Raw genomic sequence first — 25,453 nt, 5'->3', positions numbered from 1 at the left:
CATTTCAAACCTAAGCAAAAGAAAGACAAACCACCTCTAATAAAAGTTTGATCTCTTAATTTCTGTATACTGTCTCCCAAAGCTACATAACAAGCAGAAAAATACTGTATAGGAAAACAGAGTAGCACTTTTTTTTAAGGAATGAGAACTTGGTCAAATTGCATTCTCTGTCCGATTAGATAAATTAGGGCCTGACTCAGGTCCTACTAGAAGTACACAGTGACTCTCAATGGCTTCAAAACTCACTGAATCTCAGTGATAGTATATTGATCTTACAACACAAGAAGGACTTGGCTGTTTTTTCAGGTTCGAAAGGAGTGATGTGCAGCTCCAGGAGAAAACCCAGAGAACACACATTACTTAAAAAGATGCAGGGCTGTATAACTGAACTTGGTTTTGTTTTTTCACAAATCTCATCTGCATTTGAATGGATATATTGTTCTCTGGAAACTGCTATCTTGGTGAAAGCGTAAAGAGTGATACTAAGAACTGGACAGAGGCTTTTCATCAGCACATAAGAACAGCACCGTGCAAGCCCTGAGTCCTGAAATCCTTCCCTATATGGAAGATTCTTTTCAACAGGACTTCCCAACTATTATACCTATATTAACTCAGCAGGACACAAAACATCTGTACAGGCTGTACGTAATTTTAGGCCATAAATTTGACAGCATATGCAATATCCCATTGGTTTAGCTGTGCACACCCCCCCCCCACATGTACCTCCAGAATGCTAGGCACAACCGTACTAATATAATGAGAACAGGAGTGAAAAGGTGGTTAAGTATGTTCATCCACTCTTTATCACAACATAAAAATTCAGGAATCAAACATGACTGGCAAAAGTCAAGCTCAAAACCAAAATAAAACCCTAAAGATGGATTTTCTATACAGTAAACACTTCAACTGAGGAACATATTGCCACAGATTGTTCATGGGTACTTGCAGTCTCACCTACATAGTTTGAAGAAAAGTGTGTAGACTAATTATGGGAAAAAATAAATCAATCTATGAATCTATTAAACACAAAAATACCACCTCTGACTTAGGAAATCTTTAAGCCATATATTACTGGAAGATGAAAATGTATATCAAAGAAACATCACTGTGCATGCACATCCTTTCAAAGGTATTCTGTATCAGCCCAGCTGAGACCAGACACCGGCTGAACGAACCTCTGGTCTGACCAGTGCGACTGTCTGTCATGTTCCCCTTTACAAAAGTGCCACTGAGCACAGTATCTCTTACAAACTTGTGACATTGATTGGATATTAAGAAAAAATTTTTCACCACAAGGGCTGTCAAACACTGGAACAGGCTGCCCAGGGAAGTGGTTGAGTCACCATCCCTGGAGGTATTTAGAAGATGCGTAAATGTGGTGCTTAGGGTCACGGTTTAGTGGTGGACTTGGCAGTGCTAGGTTAATGGCTGGACGTGATGATCTTAAAGGTCTTTTCCAACCAAAAAAATTCCATGATTCTATGACATTTCTGGAACGTTATGATATTACTTTTGTTTGGCATGAATAAAAAATACAGATAACCCAAATCACCCACACAACTCACTCGGAAACATGATCTTGACAAGACCTCTGACATACCATTCAAGAACGGAACAATTTTATGAAAGCTCCTGTTGAAAAATTACATGACTGACATACAGAAAGCTTCCAGTTCAAAATCCTAAACTGCATACACAGTCATATACAGTCTGAACTATTAATAACAGGACCATCCCAGCCCTATAAATCATTTTAACTTGATGAACATTATCTATATTAAGACACTGAGGCTCTTTCAATGAATGTACATAAGTAGAAAAAAAACCAAACCAACTTATAACTTGGTTATAAGTCCAGGTGGCTCTGGGCACCCTCAACACATCGGAAGCTGAACTGAGGTAGGCACAGCACTTCTTATAGTTGTCAGAGATGTCTTCAGCAGGAGGACACAAAGCCAGGGATTGCCTGAAAGCTCAAGGGGTGATTGTCAAGTAGAAGTAGCCTGTTCAACAGCAAGACTGAACTGTTTCAGATCCACCTGCATTTTTATAGCTCCTTCTGAAACCATAAAACCTCTCCCAAAGGAATTAGGCCCTAAAATGAACCGTGTTTTCTAAGAAAACAGTTCAATCTAAGAAGAATGCTTTAAATTTGTCAAACTTATTAATATTTAAAGTTCCATCCTGTATTAAAAATTAGTTTTAGAAAAAATACTAACATTTAGGGATAAAAGGTAAATTAAGATAGTCACAGAAAAACTTGATGGTTTTGTATGTATTTAAATTATAATAATATAACTGAGGGAAATCAATTAACATTGTGATTTCCCAAAATAATTAAAAATCTTGGCCTCAGAAAGCAAGCAGGGAATATGACATATAAAACATGCAGTTTAGCAAGCAAGTGTAGAAGTTAGAGATATGTGTAAGCACTACTTCACTGCTGCAAATACTTTTTGTAAATCTAATTATAGGTGCATCATCACAGAATAAAAAGACAATATCCACACCACACCTATTAAGCATTTCTACAACCCTGATAACCATTAAACCCTGGAAAGGTAATAGACAAAGAAAAGTGCTACAGCTGCAGAACTGCCTGCAAAAATAAGCAGCTCTGTGGGGTTTAAAAAGAAATGATAATAGAAAAAACAGTGGACTTGTAAATAAGTTCACAGCATTTAATTACATCTGAATCACAGCCTACTAAGTCTACAGAAGCCTTTTAAAGCACATTAAGTTTGCTTAGCAGAAAAGTCAAACTGGATTTTTAATAAATAGCATAATCTGGATTTCAAAGGGTACTGGATTCAACCTTCTGCTTCTAGGCATAAGTACAGATGTAGTATCATTTTAGATAATGTCTTTGGTCTCAAAACTTCAGAAACAGAGCCTTGTTTGAGGCATAGCAATACAAATAGCTGCTTTAACTTCAAAATAATGTTTAAAAGGTTTCAATAATAGAAACATTCAGCTAAAGTGAGAAACAGATGAAAATGCAATGACAGGAATATCACCACAAGTCCCCCCTGCTTTGTGCAGTGTCATTTCCAACGCACTTCAGTCTGTACAGAGAAAGATTGCCAGTGCATCTATTATGGGACCATATGAACATACATATTTATCGTGAAAGTACAAAACCTCTTCTCAACATCTCTTTTAACAATGACAGAAGATATACAGAATAAAGAATATTGAATTGTTATTCTTTATCCTTCATTTATAGTGCAATGTGATTTTAAAAGGGAAATTTAAACACGGTATTCCATTTCCAGTTGTGGTGCGGTTTTAGCCAGTTTTGACGTCACTTAACTCTAAGAAATGGGGGAAGACCATCGGCACTTTTTTAATATAAAGAACAAAAGACTACAAGTACCCACCTGACAAACCAATGAGGCAAAACCAAGACCACAGAAAACAAAAAATAAAGCTGAATAACCTATGACGCATGCTTCCTTATTCTCTCCCAAAAGCATAACATGCTTAACTCATTGCTTACACATCCCACTCATAAGTCTATTACATGATTATGTTCCAACACAAGTGAAGAAACAGCGCTTTTGCCTTTAGACCTCTTCACTAACTATGGCATGCCACACCTACCAGAGATAAAATGGATTTATTTGCTTCACGTTTATGAACTTTATTTAAATAAGGTTCCCTGACACAACGGTGTTAATCCTCCTTAAAGGAAAATGGAAACACTTGTCACATAATCCTTGCTCAACTAAAAACATCAGAGAAATTGGTTTAAAGATATCCCTTCCAGTAAAACCCTTCGGCTACGGGAATCTGTATGTCATGTTTCCTGTCGTGGCATATATCTGCTCTTGCTTTCATCGTTCAAATGAAGTAGAAAACATTCTGAGTCTAGCAGCGACATCCTGGCATGAAGCTGCTGTGATGGAGGAGTCAGGCCTCTCGTTGTTTTGCAATGATGGTACAACTGCTTGTAGACAACACTTTACAGAACCATAATTAGTTTCACCCACCGAGTCTAATACTCCCCCTTCTTACTCAGCACTACACTAGGCTGTTTTTGACACAAACACTTGTAAATGTGTATGTTTTACAACTCAATAATTAAACCCCATAAGCTTTACTATGAAAAAGTAGCTCCTCTTAAGCAGTGGCAGGCTATCTTCAGAGAGATAGAATAAGTCCTGATGTATTAGTGTCTGTGAATATGGTTACCTTTTATTTAAAAAAAAAAAAAAGACACAGAGAAACTTATCTTCAGCTGCACAAACATAAAGAAAAAAAAATCATTTTAATTCCTGGTATAAATTAAATCACCGCAATTAAATACCGAAGGAACCTCCAGCTCCTTCGGCACTGCTTGCCTTTTACCTGGCAGATGAATCTACACCAATGAAGTCAGACTTCAGTGACAGAAGAGTTGGCATGACTTTTCCCTGTACCTCATACGTTAAGGCAGATGGGAGTGCAGAGGGTGAATGCCTCTCAGGACCTGCTGCTGGCTTCACTTCCCTTCACATTCAGTCCATGCACGTGGTAGCTGCCACACTGAATGGCTTGGTTATAGCTGTACAAAGGAATACACACTCCCCCACACGCCCCATTTCCTTGCAGGTCGCCGTAATGTTACAGCCAGACGGCAGAGCTCCCTACTTACCCCTACTTACTGCCTTCAAACAGCATCACATTCCCAAATGTTACACGAAGGAAAGAAGTTGCATTAAGCATATATGGAAAAAAGTGAGGGGCACCAAGAGATGAAAATCTACAGTTTAAAATACTTTGGATAGAAAGTGTGAATTCAGAAGAAGCTAAAGCTATAGCTACAGCGTAAGTCGTTACTAACTCTGGCCTGGCAGCAGCTCAAGACAAGTGCATGTGACGTGGAAAATTCAGGCAGGATAGTCCGCTGCCTGGTGGAACGGGAAAGGTGGCTTGGCGATAAGTGGGAGCAGAAACATTAGGAATGCCAACAGAATATTCTTGTTACTTTGTGATGAAGACCTAATGCCCTGAAAAAGTTTACCTAAAGACACATTTCAAAGGAAAAATAAATATTTAGTTCTGTGAAGGTATCATGTTCAACTTCAGAGAAGTCCAACTAATTAACAAAATTGTTGGTACTAACCTGGGCAAACGAAACTGGAGCGATATCACATGACAAATGTATGTGCTTTCAGGTAATTCTGCGTGATAAGGATGGTTCAGGCTTTCCGTTCCACTAAGGGTAAGTATTTGTAAGCAAGACTAAGGAAGGCAGTAGGACCATGCCAATCTCAAAGTAACTGACCACAGACACCAAAAGCTAGCATGGGAAAGGGCTTTTTCTTTGTACAGGGAAATACTGATCCGTTAGTTAACAGGTGGGATTTCTGTGGACTCTCATCCACTTGTTCAGCAAAACCTGCCACATTACATCAGTCTAAGCTTCGCTACAACAATTCTTCTGTTTTCCCATTCATAATCATCAATTGATAAAAGACAAAGCTTGAAACAATACAGTAATACACCTAATGATAACAGCTTACCCCATCTCTGGGTGAAATCTGCATGCAGGTGAGGGAGTGCTTTGGTAAGGGAGGAAGGAGGGCACGGGAAGCAACCCTAACTAACAACATGATGCTGTACTTCCCTGAAATCAATGGCACTATGCCGATCTACTCACCTGAAGTTCTCTCACTGCCTGTTTTATGCAGCCCTAACCTATTTTGGGTCAACAATACATACATTTCCAAATGAGAGTGACTTTGGAAATTGCCTGGACTACAGAGAGTGCTTTACTGGACAAGATAATTTACCAGAAAAGCAGCACACAAATTCTGTGGTTTATTACATTTCTTTGCTCAAGACCTCCTTAGACACCCACCTGTATTTCACAGAATCACAGAATGGTTTGGGTTGGAAGGGACCTTAAAGATCATCTAGTTCCAACCCCCTGCCACAGGCAGGGACAGCCTCCACTAGACCACGTTGCCCAAAGCCCCATCCAACCTGGCCTGGAACACTTCCAGGGAGGGGGCACCCACAACCTCTCTGGGCAACCTGTTCCACTGTCTCACCACCCTCACAGGGAAGAATTTCTTCCTAACATCTAATCTAAATCTACCCTCCCTCACCTTAAGCCATTACCCCTTGTCCTATTACTACAAGCCCTTGTAAACAGTCCCTCATCATCTTTCCTGTAGGCCCCTTCAGGTACTGGAAGGCTGCAATTAGATCTCTCCGGAGCCTTCTCTTCTCCAGGCTGAACAACCCCAACTCTCTCAGCCTGTCCTCACAGGAGAGGTGCTCCAGCCCTCTGATCAGCTTCCTGGCCCTCCTCTGGACTCGCTCCAACAGCTCCATGTCTCTCCTGTACTGGGGCCCCCAGAGCTGGACGCAGTACTCCAGGGGGGGTCTCACGAGAGCGGAGTACAGGGACAGGATCACCTCCCTCGACCTGCTGGTCATGCTGCTTCTGATTCAGCCCAGGATATGGTTGGTTTTCTGGGCTGCAAGTGCACATTTTTAAAATTTATTTAATTTATTTTTATTTATTTACCATTCTAATTTTCTGACTACAGAAGTTTAATTTTAAAATGTAAAAAATTATTTTTCCTACCATGTACACCCAAACTTAAAATCCTAAAGTCAAACTGCTTTTTCCTCAGTCACATATAAGAACCCCAGGCAAGGCTTCTGCAGGCTAGATTATGCTCTTGATTACACCTTTACAATCCTGATGAATTACTGCTTCCTTTACAGCCTATCAGCACAGCACTCACACAGGTGTATGAATTCTGTATGCAGCAGAATGGTTCACTACGTGTTCCTAGAGAAGATGTAAACTGCACATCAGCAGTCAGCTACAATGGAGCTGACAAAAAGGATGCTACGGCCAGAAAAGTAATCCCCGTGAAAAAGTGTAATACCAGTTTAGCTTAGCTTATCCCTTTTCATATCCTACTGTATTCTTCCCCCTCCCACCTCTTCCATCTCCTCTCTCTCTCTCTCTGTTGAGCAATCCCTAACCTGCATTCTTTGGTACCTCACACCTACCTGCCAACATGCAGTTTATAAGAGCGCTAATACCAATGTCCATGCCAAACACAGCAGTGCATTTTCCAATTTCCCCATTTACTCACAGACAATGAATTTCCAGTTTGCAATAGCTTTAATCCAAAGCTTTTTATTTTATTTTCACTTCCCAAACTGTAACCTAAAGATTCCTGAGTATTTTGCTTGAGCTGTTGTCCCAAGACTGACAGCCATCACACACTTCTCCCTTCTACACAATGAGGCAGAATATGAAAAAACCCCACAGTGCTCAGAGAGGGACTGAAACCCAGTGCTACACACTCCTACAGTCCTCCCCTCGCACTTTGAAGTCTTTTGTTCTAACCATCTCATCTGATCCCGAGTCCATCAGGGAATACTTTACGCAAATTTCAGCCTCAGAGGTTGAAATCAGCAGCAGACGTATCGCAGAGCTCTAAGTCCGCTAGCTCACGAGGATCAAACACTGCTCTTGCAAGTGCAGCCTCCTGCAAATGTAAGTCGGCGCACCGAGGCGAACTTGGAATTTGCAGAAACCTGCTGCCCAAGGCATCAGGGTGCGCTCAGCACAAAAGCCTGTACGAGTGCGTTGTTGAAGGGTTAAATACCAAACAGTCGGCTACAGGCAGAACTTTGAAACCTGGTAGAAGTGTAGCCAGCCATAAGCCCTAAGATGTAAGAAATGTGAGTTTACGTTTGTGTTGCTCACTGGAAACGCTACACTAGGCATAAATTAATGTATGCAGGAATTTGTCCAAAACCCCATTAAGGAGGGCACTCCACTAGTGAGGCACAGAAGTAGTTGGGGCATAACTCAGTGCTTCAGTGGGTGCTGAAAGAGACAGATGTCTCCATCTGCAGCTTCCCGCTAAAAAGGTAAAGTCGTATCATGCAAAAATCACACAGAGAAACTCTGTCTATAAAGTCTGTGGGTGCCAGTCATGTGGGAATCACGGGAGGTCATTCTTTATTGCTCTGTATCTCGTTGAACAAAAGAAGTCACAGATTTTTCAGACGTTTTATCTTAGTTTCTAGTTGCTATGATCTCCAGCAATGTACGATCTATTTCTCGAGCTGGTGCTATGAAACTGCACGCTGCGCAGGCTCGGGCAGTACTGCACCTCCAGTGTTTACTTTAAGCATTAGTACAATTAGAGCGCGACATCTGAGCTGTAAGGTGCTTCACAACTGAAGCTTCAAAGAAACCAATGGAGCCAGAATCACTTAACGACCAACGGGGGCACTAATGGTTTGGATTCTTCAATGCTCTAACACGCACAAACTCGTCAAAGAGATTTAATTTACCTTGACCTTGTAGTACTCCTTGACTTCAGGCTGAATGGAATCAAAATCACCACTGATGTAATCAGGCAAGAAGCTGAAAGAAAAGCAATGAGCAGTGAAATGAAAAATTAATCCATCTTACTACATTTAATATTTATTTTCTCAAAAGCGCTAAGGGGTATAAGCATTAATCTCTCAAGGGAATAGGAGTTAGTTAAAAGCATGTTAAAACAAGAGTTGATATAAGGTGATACAAAATAAGGTAAGAGATGAACTGCAAAACTGGTAAATTTAGTGTCACTTCTCTGCTGAGGGAGCTACATATCGCTTTGGTGCTTAGACATCTCCCTGGGTCAGTAAGGCAAGACTTGTATCTGCATTGTTCTAGAAATACAACTCTCAAATACCTTTCAAATGTATCATTCAGTCAGCAAAGTATTTGAAAAACCATATTTGAGTGCCATACATCAAGCCTCAGAGGATATAGTTCGTCAGATGATGATGATGATGATGATGATGATTCTTGGACAGCTGGTATGCCAGAAATATTCCGAAGAGTTGTATTTTAGTTGTTACTGATGTCATCATTTCTGCTTTTCTCCTTGCTTTTTAAAAATAGTCCCCACAAAATACGGAAGACAAATGCTCTGGGATTCTTAAGTCTATCTTGGATGTACAAAATGTGTATGAACTTGATTTCAAATCCTAACCATTTGTACAGTAATGCTGCTGCAAAGCACGTAGAAATTGTAATGTGATATTTATCTCAACTTGCTTCTTGTTGGTTTTTAATTGAAGAATGTTTCAAAATATTTGTTGTACAAATTCTTATCAAATTCATAATGAAATGCCAACTGTGCTACAGAAAGAACAGTTTAAGAATTTTTTTGGGGGCAAAACCAACCAAACAACAAACCCCACAGAAATATAGCTTTCCATCTTGCACAGTTCCTGGAGTCTGAAGTAGCAGCTAAGACAAGAGGTGAATGTGTTGCCACTGTTTCAACAGATAAGGCTGAACTGAGTTTGGAAATTAAAGCTGTGATTTCAGTGTTTTCTAACAAATTAAATACATAGCTCCTCTTCTCCAAGGTTACTACACTTTACAAGGGGTATGAGAGTTCATCAGCAAATTAGTTTACAGCTCAAGCTGAGTTACAAAGAATCGGGCAAAGCATATTTGGACATATTTTTCTTCCACATGATTTCAGACAAACGCTGCAGGGTCTACACACTCCCCACATCAGTAAAACCTATAAAAATCTCACGTTCTGGCTCTGTTCAAAAATTTGAAGAGACACGCATGGTCACCAGCCACCATTTTCTTTGAAAACTGAAAGCTGCTTCAGGAGAAGCTGGTAAGTACAGCTGTTGTGAGTTAGTTCATGTGCAACTATGGCATTTCAAATTCACTGCTCTCTGCTATTACTAAGGCTGTTATAAAAGGATATGCTCTATAAATAATCTCTCCAAAAGTGATGCTCCCACACTTGCAGCAGGAAGAAAGGCAGTCGCTTGTGCGCTGGGTTTTATCGAGAACGCAGAAAACAACTAGAAGAAATACAAATGCTTCAGTGCACTGTTTTATATGCCCAAGTCAGTATAGTTCAAAACCAGCAAAAACTAAACAGAAAATTAGATTTATTCCTTGTCAGACTGACCTTTTCAATGTACAAAAAATACCATATTTTCAAAATTGAAATTTTAAATTGCTGCTTTTTTATCTTTCCACAAGTTTCCCAATGAAATATTTACTGATAGAGTTAATTTTCACAAGAAGCTGAGAGGGGACACAGCCAGGACAGCTGACCCAAACTAGCCAAAGGGATATTCCATACCATATGACATCATGCTCATATAAAGGGAGGCTGGTCAGAGACATCATATAAAGGGTGCTGGTTGGGAGGAGGGGTCACTGCTTGGGGACGGGCTGGGCATCAGGCTCCAGGCAGTGAGCAAATTGCATTGTGTATCACCCGTTTTGTATATTCTAAGTATTGTTGTTATTTCCCTCTTCTTTTGCTGTCATATTAAACTATCCTTATCCCAACCCATGAGTTTTTTACCTTTTTCTTCTGATTCTCCTCGCCATCCCACCAGGGTGGAAGGAGTGAGCGAGCAGCTGCATGGTGCTTAGCTGCTGGCTGGGGCTAAACCACAACACCTGAATACAACAAGCCTAAAAAACTACAGGTATTCTCTTTCTATTTGTTTCCTTTCATTTATCCTGACTGAAACAAAGCCCTTAAAAGTAAACTCAATCTAGGCGTTACAGTGGTGGCCCCAAATCCAAGCCCTGGAGATGTCCCAGGAGGTTGGGCAGGAAGAACAGCAGCCAGTTGTCACAGAAAGCCAACTTGGAATGACGCACATATGCACTCTGATGAAAAAGCTGATGTCTTAAGGTTGTTTATCTTACCGAGATGTGGTACATAAATCCAAAAGTGTCTTTGTAATTTTTTCCTCTACAGACTGCAGTGCTTTTAAATGATCAACCATTTCTCCTGAGTGTTTCAAGAGGCATAACTGGGAGTAGAATTAGCCAAAAAAGTATCTTCTCTGAATAAAATGCTTCTGCACAGCTTTTGCTGTCATCCAAAGTAAAACCATTTCCATGACAAAAGCTAGCTGAAGTTCTGTCTGAATTTTTACAAGCAAAAGAAACCAGAAATTTGATTGCACCTCCCACGTGCTCTCCCAGAGCTCCTGGCTACACTGCCTGTATGCATCTCCTCTCCCAGGAAGCACCGTGTCCATTTTCAAAGCACCCACTCTAAATGGTTCACTTGTAGCCACCACAAAGCCACAAATGATTGACAGAGGGTAAGGAATCATGGCTGGGAACTTTAAAGTTTCAAAAAGTGTAAGCCTCGCAATTAATGAACATGGTCTTTTCATAGAACAGCATCAATTCTTTCTTCTTCTCTTCTCCTTCCCTTTGACAAACACCAGAAACAAGGAAAATACATAAAGACTCTCTTGATGAATTCAAAAAATATCGCTCACAAGTAAATCTCAACTTGCACCGTCTGCCTCACAAACATCATAAAACATTTCAGTTTTATCTTCAGGGGATGGCTGCTCTTTGTAGCTCATTGACTACGCAAGCCAATGTTCAGCCACAAGTTAGAAGCTGCATTTGACTTGGTCTGTTTGACTTCTGCAGAAGAAACTGCCTGATTCAGGTGAGCAGAATTTAGTCAAAGCTCTTCTCCTCTCCAGTTAACACGAGTGAAGAAGAGTCATTGTGTGCACAGTTGTCCTAGACTAACTAACCTCAGAGAAGATCAGCACTAGTTGATAAAGAAAAAGGGGAGTTAAGATATATATGGAACACCCCCCCCATACTAAAGTAACTTAAGAATATTTTGTAATAATTGGTTTTCACTTGTTTACTTTAGTATATCCTTTTGTATTTACTCCAGAGCACAGCACAGTCCAGGAAAACAGGTTCTGGAGAATCACATGTCAAGCGTACTGCTATATGAGTGGAAGAAATTATGTCAGAAAAAAGTAACAAGAAAGGACCCTCCATAAAAATTAAAACAGCAGCCCTTATTTAAAGTACAGATTAAAATCAAGTATTATATTAGTCTAACCCATGCTTTCCTACCCTCTGACCTCAAATTCATGCATAATTCTTATTCGGTAGCATAACTGTATTGAAGATGACATATTTCAGTGACATACATGACACATAGCCTTTAATGGAGGAGGTTATCTTTTTGCCCATGGTGACAAAATTATTTAATTCCTTTCCAAAGTGCAATTTAAAATTTTAATTTCTAAACAGTGCAGATGATGCAGCCTACTGCATTTCAGAACCATGTTTTACCAGTCTCATTAGCTATTAATTATCACTATGCATATAAGGTCATGACCAGCTCAGCTGGCTTGATTCTCTGCTGCTTTACACAGACATTTATCAGGAGTGAGTCAACTCCATAAACCTAATGGGACCAAAAGTATAAAATTCACGTGAGATCAGCCTAGTCTACCAAGCCTTTTCTAGAGCTGTCAAACAGCATAACACCAGGAACTGAGCAACAAAAAGTCCTCAGAGGCTTTGGGTCAGCCAGAATTTTTCTTTCTCTTCATTTCTCATTCTCTTCCTTTTTCCATTTTGTTTGGGTTTTTTTGTTGTTGTTGTTTTGGTTGGTCTTTTTTTCTTAAAACTTGAAAAAAACCCAACCCAAACCACAGAATTTCAATATGAAACCTTTGAAGGTTTAGCTAGCCTACCAAGAAAACCAGCACTATTTCTCACAAGTTTTGAGATGGATCCCAGCTAGGGGATTTATCCAAATTGGATAAAGGGTGAATGTTGAATGAACAGTTTTATGAACTCGCAGGATGCTGGGCTAGAGAGCGGGGAAAAAAAAAAGATTCCAGCAAGTCTGCCATAGTTTTAAGATACACTAATGAAATTCTAGTCACCAGTACCATAAAACAGTAATCGTCTCTTAGCATAGACGCAGATTACAAAATAAATAGAAGCTATTTAAACTCTGAGGTTCTCATGCTAAGTAAGCACAACTGTGCCTTTTGCCTTCAAGACAGACATCTAACGGTCACAGCTTACTTCAAGAAGCAGTTTTATTTTAAAATATTCAACACTAATGAACAGCACGTTAAATTAAAAACATCAGAATACTTGGTTCCTTACTCACTCACTCTAAGAATTCAGTGTGGAGTGGTAAACATGCCTTTTTATACAGTTACAAAAAAGGAAAAAAAATCCCAACACATCACACTTAAGCAGTTTATAATAAAAAACTGTGCTGCCTCCTTAAATAAATTGCTCTGGCATAACTGTTCAGTTCTATCATTAATTCAAAGTTACAGTTTCCTAGTAGTATTGACTTTTCTTGTGATGTAGCTCCTTTAGCACATAATTGTCTGCAATTAACCTTTTTTAAACAAATGTTAACATCAGAGACGTGAACATTTAAAGGCAGTATCTGCAGTACCCTTTGCTTCCTTCAGTTACAGCACAGAAAAAAATCCCATGCAGACGAGCTGTGTATGTCCCAGCTGTGTCATTTGAGGGCACAGAATGGGTTCCCTACGCTTTTTTTTTTCACTACTAAAAATACATTTCAAAACCGGTGCCTTTTACCCCAGACTAACAGACACAAACAAGCTACTTCCCGGTAGAAGAAATACAGTGAAGATAAAATGCTGCAGACTTAACATGAAGTCACTAAAGTCAGCTTTAACTTTCATAAGCATCTAGTAGTTGGGAATACAGAAGCTAAAGCGCTCTAGCATTACTTCAGGATAGGTATTAAAAAAAAAAAAAATCACAGTTTAACAAAAAACCCCAGCAAAGAAAAATTAGTGCCCCCAAACCTACATTTGCTAACTGTTAAGATGCACTTTCAGCTTGCCCTCCTGACTGTCAGTCTTGACTAGAAGGGTGAGTGAGGGCTGTTCTCATCAGAAAGGTGTTAAGTCTGTTTAAATCTGTAAGAAGTATACTGTTAACTGCTGTGAAGATCAAAGTGTCCTTTTAACTCCCAGAGACAGGTACAGCAGAAGTAGATGCCATTTATAGTTTGTCTCAAAGCAGCGTACTCAGATGCCCCATCTAGCTGTACAGAGGCGAGTTCCTGGGGAAAGGAGAAATGTCAGATTGCAAAATGTATTCAGAGTTAATGTCTATTCAATCTATAACTAGCTTCCCAGTATTACCTGCAAGGTTACCACAAGTAAAGGTCACACCTGAAGCTCAGAAGCCAAACACTAAATACCAATACGATTAATAAACTTCAAACTGACCATAAAAAAGCATTTTCTTTTGGTTCATCTTGAACAGATCACACTAAGAATTCCATAACTTATTATCATCAGGCCTTTAAAAAACAGCTAAAGCACAGTCCCTACCTCCTCCACCCTCTACTTCCCAAAAAAGACTCTCTTGCAATCAGCTAGGTTACTTTTTCCAGCTCCATGGTTCACACCACCTATTTCAATCCACAAAGCCTCCCTTATCTCTATATAATAACTGTGTTAGGGTGGCACTGACAACAATGTTGTGCTAGTTGCTGTATGAATTAAAAAAAAATAAAATCCACCCACCCCCCCCAGTTGCCCATCCCTTCTTCCAAGACCTTAATAAAACCTAATATTCATTATGCAATTGCTTACACAGAACATAATTCCCAAACAACATTTTGTACATTACAATAAATCCAGATGAGATCTAACAAGATGAAAAAAAAAAAAAAAGACAGAGGGGGATGGGACAGACACAACAGAACAACAGTACTGCAGACCCCAATTTAACAGAGAAAGCAAGTATATGCATACATCAGGCCACACACAGATAACAGATTCGTGTGACCGTGTCAGAGTTTTTTTGCACAGACCTTTACCAAACCTGTGGATTACAATCAGGATGCTCCGTGGTTAAAAATGCTTGGATAATGTTTGGCAGCCTCGGAGAACAGCTTCTTTTCCCCTTACTTTTTAAAGGCTTTAGTGTTAAAGAGCATAAAAGTATTATTTTATTTGCAAATGCTATGATTTAAAGAAAAAGATAAAAGTGTGTGAAGATATGAGGGCAATAATGCTTTCATTTATGCTTGCCTGGTATGCAGTGTCACCTTGCAAATAATAAAAAATATCTGAAATAAATTGTAGAACATATTACCCTCAGCTCAAACTGCTATGCAAAGGACACATCAGGGGGGGATCTTCTGTAGGGGACAGCCAACTCACTCCCATTATCATTAACAAAAAAATCAAGCAGCTAACGCCCTCAAAACCTTATCCCTCAGTGACAAAGCAAAGTGTTAATGATAGCTACAACTGTTGCATTTTTCTTTTTAATTGTCAATATAGGAAACTGTTCTCCAGTTACAATCAATAGAGGACAAAGTAAAACGATGCTCCAAGATTTAAGAGCTGCTCGCTTGTTTTCCATGGTGCTGAACACCCTCCTGTGTCCAGGTAAGCACAAGCAGTTCGGGAAAAACCCACCGCGCACAGGACAAGCAACTCCCAGAGTCTGCTGCTAAATACCCACGGCTTCTTATTACTTACAGACTGATGCGTTGCTTAAAATAAAGGATACACGAACGCAATGTCATCACCATCACCTTACAGTCAGTTAAGGCTGAAACTATTCAGCACCTCTCAGAAGAAACTCAGCACCTCACAGGCTCAAGCACCACGTCTTGCTGTTGGATCCTTAGTAAAAAGGAATTACAAAAAGAGGGCCCAGACTCTAGTCTTCTAGGACACGAGGCCCGAGGAAAGGAGACAGAAGATGAGCAATGTAACCAGGACTCCCTCCGACAGGTGAACGTATCTGACTGAGAAGACAGAGCCTGACAAGACACCCAAAACCATTTTCCCTCTTTTCGTGTCAAAGCATGGCAGAATTTGCCCTAAAAGTTGAAGAAAACCAGCCACTACATTAGAGAAAGATAAACTCTTGCCTATTAACATTTTAGACGGCATGTGAGGAACCAAAGGCATGGGATCTAAAACCTAGTAAATTTAGATCAAAGGCATCACAAAACTACACAAACTGAGATTTAGCTACTACTCTCAAAAAGGCAGTAATGGAAGCCAGAGCCAGCTCAGGGCTTCTTCATGGAGTGCCACCAAAGTTGGATTTTGCTGCTCCAAGGTACGAACAAACTTTTCTAAGACGACAAGATAAACAATTTATCTTCCTTCCCAGAAGAGCTAGAAACACACATATTGTATTTTTTCCTCCGAATTAGATAGTCACTAACAACCCCTACAGTGTAGCTTGAAAACTCATTATAAAATTTTAAAACTCAGTTTTGATGACTAGTATTTTAACTCTACATATCCTTTCTGTGAACTTTCATATCCCTAAGAACACTTAAAAGTCAAGCACAATCAAACAGTAAGCAGCTACATATGAAAGATGTTCACTGGGATCTCTTTGCTTCCATAATTTACTTACTCTCGCCTGAGTACCTTAAGTACCTGCCCTGAGTTTAGAATCCGCTAACGTAATTCCAAAACCAGGGACGATGACCTATGCAGGAGAGGTTGAGTTTGAAGAAGCCCTTTGCTTCTTCAGGGCTTGAAACTGCAGCAGAAATCCTTCAGAGCCATTTCTGCACAACAACTCGCAAGTGCAATGAGAAGAGATTTATCCCCTTACTGAGCAATCTGTTCCAAGCAGGCAAGGAGAAATCTGCAGGTTTGCACAAGTCTGAATTATGCTTCTCCTGTTTGGGTCTGCTTTTTTTTTTTTTTTTTCCTGATTTCCATGTATACATCATGTTACAGATTAATTTTCTGTTTCATGGCCAAAAAAAAAAGAAAGACATCTTGATGCTTATCTATAGGGAGGAAGACCAGCCATAAAATGTGAATTGCCACACAAAAATTTATTAAAAAATAGGTATTATATATACTCAGAAGACATGAAGTCTTAAGCAGGAAACCAGATCATCTGAAGATAACACAACTACTGAAAGGCATAATGGAATCCCATATGGTTAATGAAAATGTCTTCTGTCCTGGGCTCTAATTGGCTGCAGAGCAGCTACTGAGCAAACTTCTGATCCTCCCATGCCCCCCCCCCCCCCCCCCCTTTTTTTTTTTGGTGAAGATGTGCTCGAGTACCTTAAATATATTCATAAAATTTCTTCAGGTTTTGAGCCCTTACACTGACGTAACATTCTGCAGAGAAACAATGCACTGAGCATCCTGAAAATGCTTGGGCTACACAGAGGAACAAAACATATCACTTCAACTTTTTAGGGAACATGAGCCGACAGGGCAAGGAATGGAGAAAAGACACGAAACAGCAGACAGCAGTTTGAAGTCTGTTGTCTCTGTATGGCTGAAATTTGGTAGGTCAGTGGGAGGCAGAAGTTTTATTAAACCTTTCACTGCTGACCTCTGCTGCGGCTTCTCTGGAGCTGACAGAGAACCAGGATATTCCACTGGAGCATTAGCATTTCAAAAGGTACCTGCACCTCTTGCCCAGCACAGCAGCATTAATTAGAGAGATAGCAGAAGATAAATGCGCATACAAAATGAGAGTTGGGCTCTATCTGATGCTTAGTAACCTTTCCCAAAAAGCATCCTCAATTTCATCAGATAACCTCAAGCAAGTATTCTGCCATTTCTACACAATTTAGCTGTACAATGTACAACTATTTCATTTTCTAGAACTTGTGTTTTAGACAACAACATATTACTAAGTTTACTAGAGATTCTTTTAAGGTTGCTACTAATCACAAAGGTGAAAGGTTGGCCTCAAGAGTTCTGAAGGAACTGGTGGAAAAGTGTTTAATCTAGCAGTGGCCCTGTCTTCAGTGGGCTGGAGCACCACAGCTGGGTAAGGCTTCTGCAGCTGGCAGAGAGATGCTACTCACTTCAGTCCTCCTCTTACCCTCCTCACCATGTCACCACCTCCACAGAGTCAAAGTACCAGTACGGGTATTTTAGTTACGAAAGTCAGCAGGTTTACAGTTACAAACACACACAAGCAGTTCTCTCTTTCTCAAGTAAGATTAGAAGTATTTCTATCATTTTGGTGAGCATAGCTATAATTGAAGTGCCTCTCATAAACCTCTAATTAAAATATATAAACTTCTTTTATAGTTACCTGACATACGGATGAAATTAAGAAACAAAATAAAGCTGCAAATCTCCCATATAGATAAATCTACCTTCTGATCACAACCTAATGTACTTGTTTGTGCTTGTTTTTCTATCAAGGTGTCATGGTTTAACCCACCAGGCAGCTAAAACCACCACATAGTCATTCACTCACTCCCCCCATCAGTGGGATGGAGGAGAGAATCAAAAAGGAAAAAAAAAAAAAAAAAAGACTCGTGGGTTAAGATAAAGACAGTTTAATAGGACAGAAAATAATAATAATAATAAAAGAACACACAAAACAAGTGATGAACAGCACAATTTCTCACTACCCGAAGCTGATGATCAGCCAGTTCCCGAGCCGCCTGCCTCCCGGCCAATCCCCCAGTTATATACTGAGCATGACACCATATGGTATGGAATATCCCTTTGGCCAGTTTGGGTCAGCTGTCCTGGCTGTGTCCCCTCTAAGCTTCCTGGGTGCCCCCCACCTTCTCCTTGGCAGGGCAGTATGAGAAGCTGAGAAGCCCTTGACTGCTTGGCCACAACTAAAAACATCAGTGCATTATCAACGTTATTCTCATCCTAAATCCAAAACAGTGCTATACCAGCTGCTAGGAAGAAAATTAACTCTATCCCTGCCGAAACCAGGACACAAGGTTTTATTTGTTCCATGTTTAAGGAACAAAGACCAAGCAATTGACAGAACGGTTCATCTAAGGAAGTGTTAGCTATCTCTTGCTGGGTTTTTTCTGTAAAATGTTTAAACTGCTACAATAAACAGGTAAGGTCATACCTGTGCTCTGCACCTTAACAGATGATGGGTAGACAACAGGATGTCTGGTTGACAGTGACTTGCTGGACCTAACCTTTTATTTCTTTCTGCTGTTCTGTAGTGAACAAAGCTACACATAAGGAAACCTGTGGCAGTGCCACCCTGACCACTATACGGGCTGTCTGCTTTGCCAAAGACTGCCTCTCCCAAGTGCAAGGAATCATGCTAATTTTGCTGTTAACACCTTTCTTTTGATTTGTTGCAGCCAGATTCGTCCTCCTGGCAGCCAGATTCGTCCTCCTGGCAGCCAGCGGAGCTTCCAATACTCCCCAAAGAAAAGGGCTTTTCAGAAGTTAGCCATCACCTCCACAGGGAAGCTCCCTGCACCTCCATGGATGGTCTGTCTGCAAAAGGGAAAGAGCAATCACACAGCCGTGGTATCCAGTGTAAGGGTGGGAAACGTTCCTTAGGAGGAAAAAAACCTGAATTTGGTTCTGGCCAAAGCATCATGCCAAATCTTTCTCATTTCTCAGAGCTTCCCTCACCCCCTGAAAGCACCAGCTGTCAGACAGATACTCAGAAAAAATAATCTTTTCCCATCTTCAGCTACTGTCTAATGCTGGAGTAACTCACCAGCAGCTAATCGAGCCAAGATAAACTAGATCTCAGCTTCTGTAAGTTACATTAATTATTTCATAATTTAGCCCACAGCTGTTAGATATTAAATCCAGGAAGCAGGCTGTCTTTTCCCAGACATCTCTCATACCTGCGTAGTGGCTACCCAGGCCACACTGTACTTATTTGACCTACCAATATTTCACCTGCAGCTTATTAAAACTAATTTTACCAAAGAAATAGTGATCTTAAATACAACGGCTGTCAATCACAGGAGTCTGCCCTGGTTTTTACCTCTAGTACAGACTTAGCAGTCCTAACTATTGAGAAAGCACTAACAGCAAATACATCAAAGGCAGCAAATTTCTGGTAGAGGTCAAGGTCTACAAATAAAGCTTCCTTCAGATCACATTAGAAGACAGCTACCATTACAAGGTCTTAACTACAGAAATCACTAACAAGCACCAAGAACCTGCACCCATGTGCTAAAAAATCCTCTCTAGATCCTAGTCCTTCAAACCAAGACACGTACACAGCTGTGCTCAGCCCACATCGCCAGCAGCCCTCCTCACTGGCAAGAGGGAAGCTCTGCAGCTGCTCCATCCAAAACCAGCACAGCTACAAGTGGCACAGCTGCGGAGTCAGAACCCACGAGGAGTTCAACAGAGTCTTATGTTCAGAAGCAAATTCATGCTTGTACTCACACTTTGCAAATCAGAAGAGGATGTAAAATTAATCTCTTATATTTTACTACATTTAAAATTGAGTAATTTTCCAAATAGTCTTTGCTACCAAATTAAAAAAAAAAAAAAAAACACAAAAAACCCCGAAGCGTTAGCATGACCTAGAGAAATCAAAAGGGCTTTGTGAAGGGTCTCCAAGGCTATATTGAGAATGTAGTCGACTGAAGCGTATATAAATCTGAGCTAGCTTTAGAACAGCTCAGAGACTGGTAGTAGAGTAGTTACAATGGTTGCTGTGCTGCTGTGTTTATTTCCCGGACAGTATTAGCTTCAGATATACCATTAGCTGTGTCCAAGAAACAAATACATGTGTGTGTCCACCTCCCCCAAATCCATTCGTTAGACTGGGGTGCTATAGTTGTGTTTTCAATAAAGTAGCTACTACTGTTATTAAGTCTTTTACTTAATGCCTAGTCTGTGGCTGAGACCTATCTACCAAATTCCTAACTCCTGTGCCTTAGAAAGTGTAGAGCTAGCTGTTGTCATTACTGTTTCATCAAAAGCAAGGAAACTGTACTACGGAAAGAAGGTTTGAAGAGAACCCGAGCCAGCCCTCCAGTCTGTAGCCGCACCACTAAGTTTATTGTCACTTCTCAATATAGCATTTAAAGCACAAATGATAGCATTTAGATAACCGCCTACCTGACAGATATCAAATCCAGGCAGGTAAATGTACAGATTTAGTGCTCATTCATAAATGGCAATCACAGAGAAAACTGCACACACAACTGAGGTGTTGGAAACGTTACCAACATACACGTATTATGTGGTTCTCTGTTCTCAATCCCCTCTCCTTTCCCGCCTTTTGTCTATGTGGGTTAAAAACACTCTTAGACAGAAAATACCTCACTCTGGATGAACAGCACACGGTCCAACGAGCCCCTACCTTGGGCTCTGTATAAGTAATTTTCTAACAAGTAGAGTAGCTGAAAAAACCCCCCACTTTTAATGTAAGCTCTGATACTGCTGGTGCCCTGCTTATTATAAGGAATTTTAACAATACTGCCTGTATCAACTTCACAATTTATTATGATTAAAAAAATATTTATAAACCCCTTAACTGCTATTTTACTAGAGTTCTATTATTGTCATTACTACTTTAATTTAATCTTTTATTAAACTTCAACACACTAATTAACTTTTCTTACAGAATCAGAAGTAAATCTTAAGGACACAGATCTACCTATAAATAATACAAATGCAATGATGAGGTCTTATTTAAAAGCTATTCCCTGTGTATATAGTGATAGTAGTTGTTCCTCAGGGAAGACACTCAGAGGTGTGATCTCCCCATTGGCACCTGCGGCCATTTACACAATGAGAAGGGAGATGAGAACTCTGAGCCGGCGCAGTATTACATATACCTGCTCTGGAAATGGCTGGGCCTTGAGTTGAGTATCAGACGCTCTGAATTAGTGTGTACCAAGATCCCCTAAGAACAGCCTGAAGACCACCACAGGTGACATGATGCAACATAACTGTCATTAGAGATGTCATTTAAAAGAGGAGTGAGGTTCTGGATGACAGTGTGGCCCATTCCTTCAGTGTAAAATTCACTACTAGATGATTTTTTCCACACGCTTTAATACCAGCAGGTCATTAATTCACAGGTCGATAAGTTTTTGAAAAATGCCTGATAATGAGATAAGAGGCATAAATTCCTATATTTTACTGGAATGACAGGAAAACTCTCACTGAAGTTACTTTTGTAATTGTCCTCAGAGAGAAACGGAAAGTCCTCCTAAAGGTTAACAGAGAACTCGATTTCATTGTAAGCAAAACCATCACCTAAATCCTAGGTTGTTAAATACCTGGTTAAGCTCAGGGGCAAAACAAGCCTGCACAAGCCAGTTACAACCAGCCAGCTAGTAAACAGGAATTCGTACGTACATGCTGATAAAAAGGCACAAAGATTTTGGACCATTCCCACCTTCAAACTCAGCTCCGTGTGCTCCAGGTGCGGCACGCACCTCCTCCCTCTCTAGGTAGCAATGGCTGGTGCGGTTACCACTGCAGCACTTTTTGGGGATCCCATCACCGGTGTTTTTGGCAACGCGGACTCCCTAACTTTCTGACACCTCCCTTACCTGGGGCCATGACAGAGGGGGAGGTGGTGAACACAAACTCCCCTCAGAGCCATGGCACCACAGCCGGGTCCAAGGCCTGGAGACAGGCAGGCTGCAGCATCAATGAGCCGATGCAGCTTTTCCAGAGGCTAGGCTGTGGAATCAAAAAGTGATTTCTTTTCAGTTGTACTCCTGGATGATGTTGGTACATGGAAGGGCTGATGTGACACAGAAGGACTCTCAACTTTAATATAATTTTACCAAATGCAGGTTCCTAGATTCATGCCTGAGCTTCATTTAGCCCAAGAATGAGCAGGTACGAGCAGTTTTCCCCATCCCTGTCTTTAACAAGGTGGGAAAACCAGTTTACAAATGCAGCTTTCAGATGAAACAAAAATTTAAAGTAATTAAAATTACTTTTAAAACACAGAAGTAAGGAATTAAAACTACAACCTACTGGTAACCCATGCTTTTGTCCTCTAGATACCTATAATATGTTCAGAGATTAAAATTCACACTTCAGAGATAACAGAGTAGAACAAGCCAACGTATGAACGTCTGAATCAGATGATTTACGATGGTTGGGGAAAAAAATAAAGAAAAAAGTCTACATTTGGACTGACAACTTATCTGTGGCCCTGTGCCAAGATCCTGCCTAATACACTTCAACATGCTGAAATATTAAACCCCAGAAGCACAAGAACTAAAAGGGAAATTTTGATGAGCTCTTAAACAGGGTCATGAACATGATTGTACTTCTGCTGGCACTACTGAAAGAAGTCAAAACTTGCCACGGCTTTTCCAGTGCGAGCATGGCAAAGAAAGCACTTTCCCCTCTGATTAAAAATAAGATCCTGCAGAATGGGGAAGGCATCACCCTCCTGATGAAAGCCCTGTTCAGCTTGTCAGGAATGCTATTAGAGTTCTCAAAAACCACTCCCGAGGTGTATTATCATCACATATATGCATGACAGCGCTGACCACTTAATCCCCCTCCTGTCATAGGCAAGTTGGAGAATAAAAATTACACTGACACCCAAGGGTATTTTATAATAGAATACAAAATAAAATAATAAATTTGCAGATGATTTTGGCTTTGCCTCTTGGTACTGCATTACACACCAAATACTCCTGGCCTCTCATTCATTACTATTTAATTACAACAGAATACCTTTCTTTCAGACTTAATTAACCTCTGAAAGGAGTTTGTGACCTTGGGACCCTCCTGCACACTTGCAATGTACTGTTAGAATATTGCTCTGCCAGGAAACATTTCCTTTAATGCTGAGATTTAATGAAATGCACAGGTTTTTATGGGAAATACACAAAATACGAGAACCCTGCATGTCGCCACTTAATGAACAAGAGCCTAGAACATATCAATTAGATCATAAATCGATAGTAGATTAACATTAAAAGATGCCACGAGAGTTTCCCCAGGGGACAGGCTCATTACAGTAAACATGATCACAGATGCTCTTCCCTATTACTTTCAGTGTGGGGCAGAGAAGAGGGAGTAAGGAAACAAGTAAGGATTTGCCCGTGTAAGTCCTGTTTGTTTCAGCCAGCAGAAGCGTAAGTGTCCCACCAAGTCCAAGGACAGTGTAGCACAGCTCCAGCTCCTGTCTTTGTCAGAAAATGCTGTTCAATTTTAAATGCTGTGACTCCAAAAGCAAATCAGGGAGCGGTAACCTTTTCACAAGATGAGAGGCAGAACCACAGCCCGTGCAGTCACTTTCATTGCTTTGCTGCAAAGCTTCGAATGATGGATCAATGTTGGCCCCCTGGTGCCAATCAGAGCGGATGCTTGCAGAGCAGGCACGGGTTCAGTAACTCACTTGCTAGCAATGTTAACTCTTCACAACGGATTCTTCATCATCCTGATAATTCCCTCTGAGAGCTAACGCCCCCATCAATCCACGCATCCTCCTCACATGATTCCCTCCTGTACGAAACCGCCCCAAAACCACCTCATGCACAGTTTTCTTTTTTCCTAAAATTAAAAGCACCAGAAAGAAGAGATATTGACACTCACATCTGTCACTTTCTTAATTAAAAGTATTTGTTGTCAAACCTCACAGATGATGGTTTAACAAAAAAACCAAAAAGGCACTGCATTGTTTACTGAATCTTTCTTTTTCAGTTGTATTTTTGGGACAGTCTGTCTTTCTCTCATCACCCAAAATACCTTAACGCACACAATTCCAATCTGATCTGTCACTGGCATTTAACATGCCTGCTGCGGCTTATAAAATTAGAAAACATCAATCCTCCCACAGATACTGCTGGAACTTGCAGAGGCAAATCACATTTTTGTCTTTACTACTATAGAGCCTTCCTTCCTTGTAACAGAATAACGGTTGCTCCACTGGAGTTATTAGCTGGGTTTATTCCAGAGACTTTTCTCCTTTTCAGCTTTAATATCAAAAACACTTTCACTCCCTTCCCATTCTTTTCCTTGTACCCTGTTTTTCTACCACCCTTCCAATTTTTGCCTTTTTTAGATTATGCCTGTGCCAACTGTCACCTAACCTGTTTAGCTCTTCTAAACACTGAGGCAAAAGCCCTGCTGACAAAGAAGCAGAGTTCTGTTGCATCAGTGTGTAAAGACCATGTGATTTCAAGCCCTTGCAGAGTGACCTCACTTCTGCACAGAGGGGATGACAACCACAGGCACTGCTCTCAACACTTCTGGCCCACACCTGGATGACCGGCACTCTGAACTATGTCATTGGACTTGTAACACACACCAATTGTGGGGGGAAAAAAATAAAAATCACTCTACTACCCACTCACATGCTTAAAGGAAAAAAAAAGCCAATCAAAAATTCCTACTACCCTCATAGTAAATATTTTGAGCTGCACTTGAACACCAGTCTCTTTTATGCTGAAGAAAAAGAGAGGAATTCCAAAGGCGCAGCATTTCATCCATTACCTTTGCTACCTACTGTGCCATTGTTTTGTACATCAGGAACTCTAAAAAAATATACCTTTTCTAACCCGCTGATCCTTATCAATCTTCTTCACTGGCATCCTATTAGCTCTCCCCACACTAATCGGATAATCCAGTCTCAAGCTGCAAATCCGTAATACTGCCTTCACTTAGACAGTCACTCTTCTTTTTCCATAATGCTTGTAATGAATAAATGAAAGGGAACAGTTACATGATTATTTACTGCTTCTATTCTTTTTTTTTTTACATGCCAGACACCTTTTACACGGAGTTCAAAATCCTTAGAGACACAATGAATTAAATACAGAGCTAACTGCGTGCACATGGGTACTCTGATCCAAAACTTCTTATCTACACATTCCCATTAGCCGCATGATGTGGATGGACCTTGAATAGGCCACTA

At 40.5% G+C, this 25,453-nt stretch overlaps 1 protein-coding gene across 7 annotated transcripts in view; it reads right to left on the bottom strand.

Moving 5' to 3' along the window:
* Positions 1-25,453, bottom strand: part of TPK1 (thiamin pyrophosphokinase 1) — a 314,203-nt gene that overhangs the window by 161,485 nt on the left and 127,265 nt on the right. For 6 of the 7 annotated variants that reach the window (XR_012834005.1, XM_075745301.1, XM_075745300.1 and 3 more), the window contains exon 4: positions 8,320-8,392. The exons of the other annotated variant lie outside the window; for it this stretch is intronic. Coding sequence is in view for 5 of the 6 variants with exons in the window: in XM_075745301.1 (XP_075601416.1) it covers positions 8,320-8,392 (73 nt within the window). In the remaining variant the exon portion in view is untranslated. The remainder of the gene's footprint in view (positions 1-8,319; positions 8,393-25,453) is intronic. 7 annotated transcript variants of the gene reach the window in all.

The sequence above is a fragment of the Balearica regulorum genome, chromosome 2 (genome assembly GCF_011004875.1).
Source record: "Balearica regulorum gibbericeps isolate bBalReg1 chromosome 2, bBalReg1.pri, whole genome shotgun sequence".
Classification (NCBI taxonomy): Eukaryota; Metazoa; Chordata; class Aves; order Gruiformes; family Gruidae; genus Balearica; species Balearica regulorum.
The sequence above is the reverse complement of the archived record's forward strand: the minus strand, read 5'-3'. Positions and strand labels throughout refer to the sequence as shown.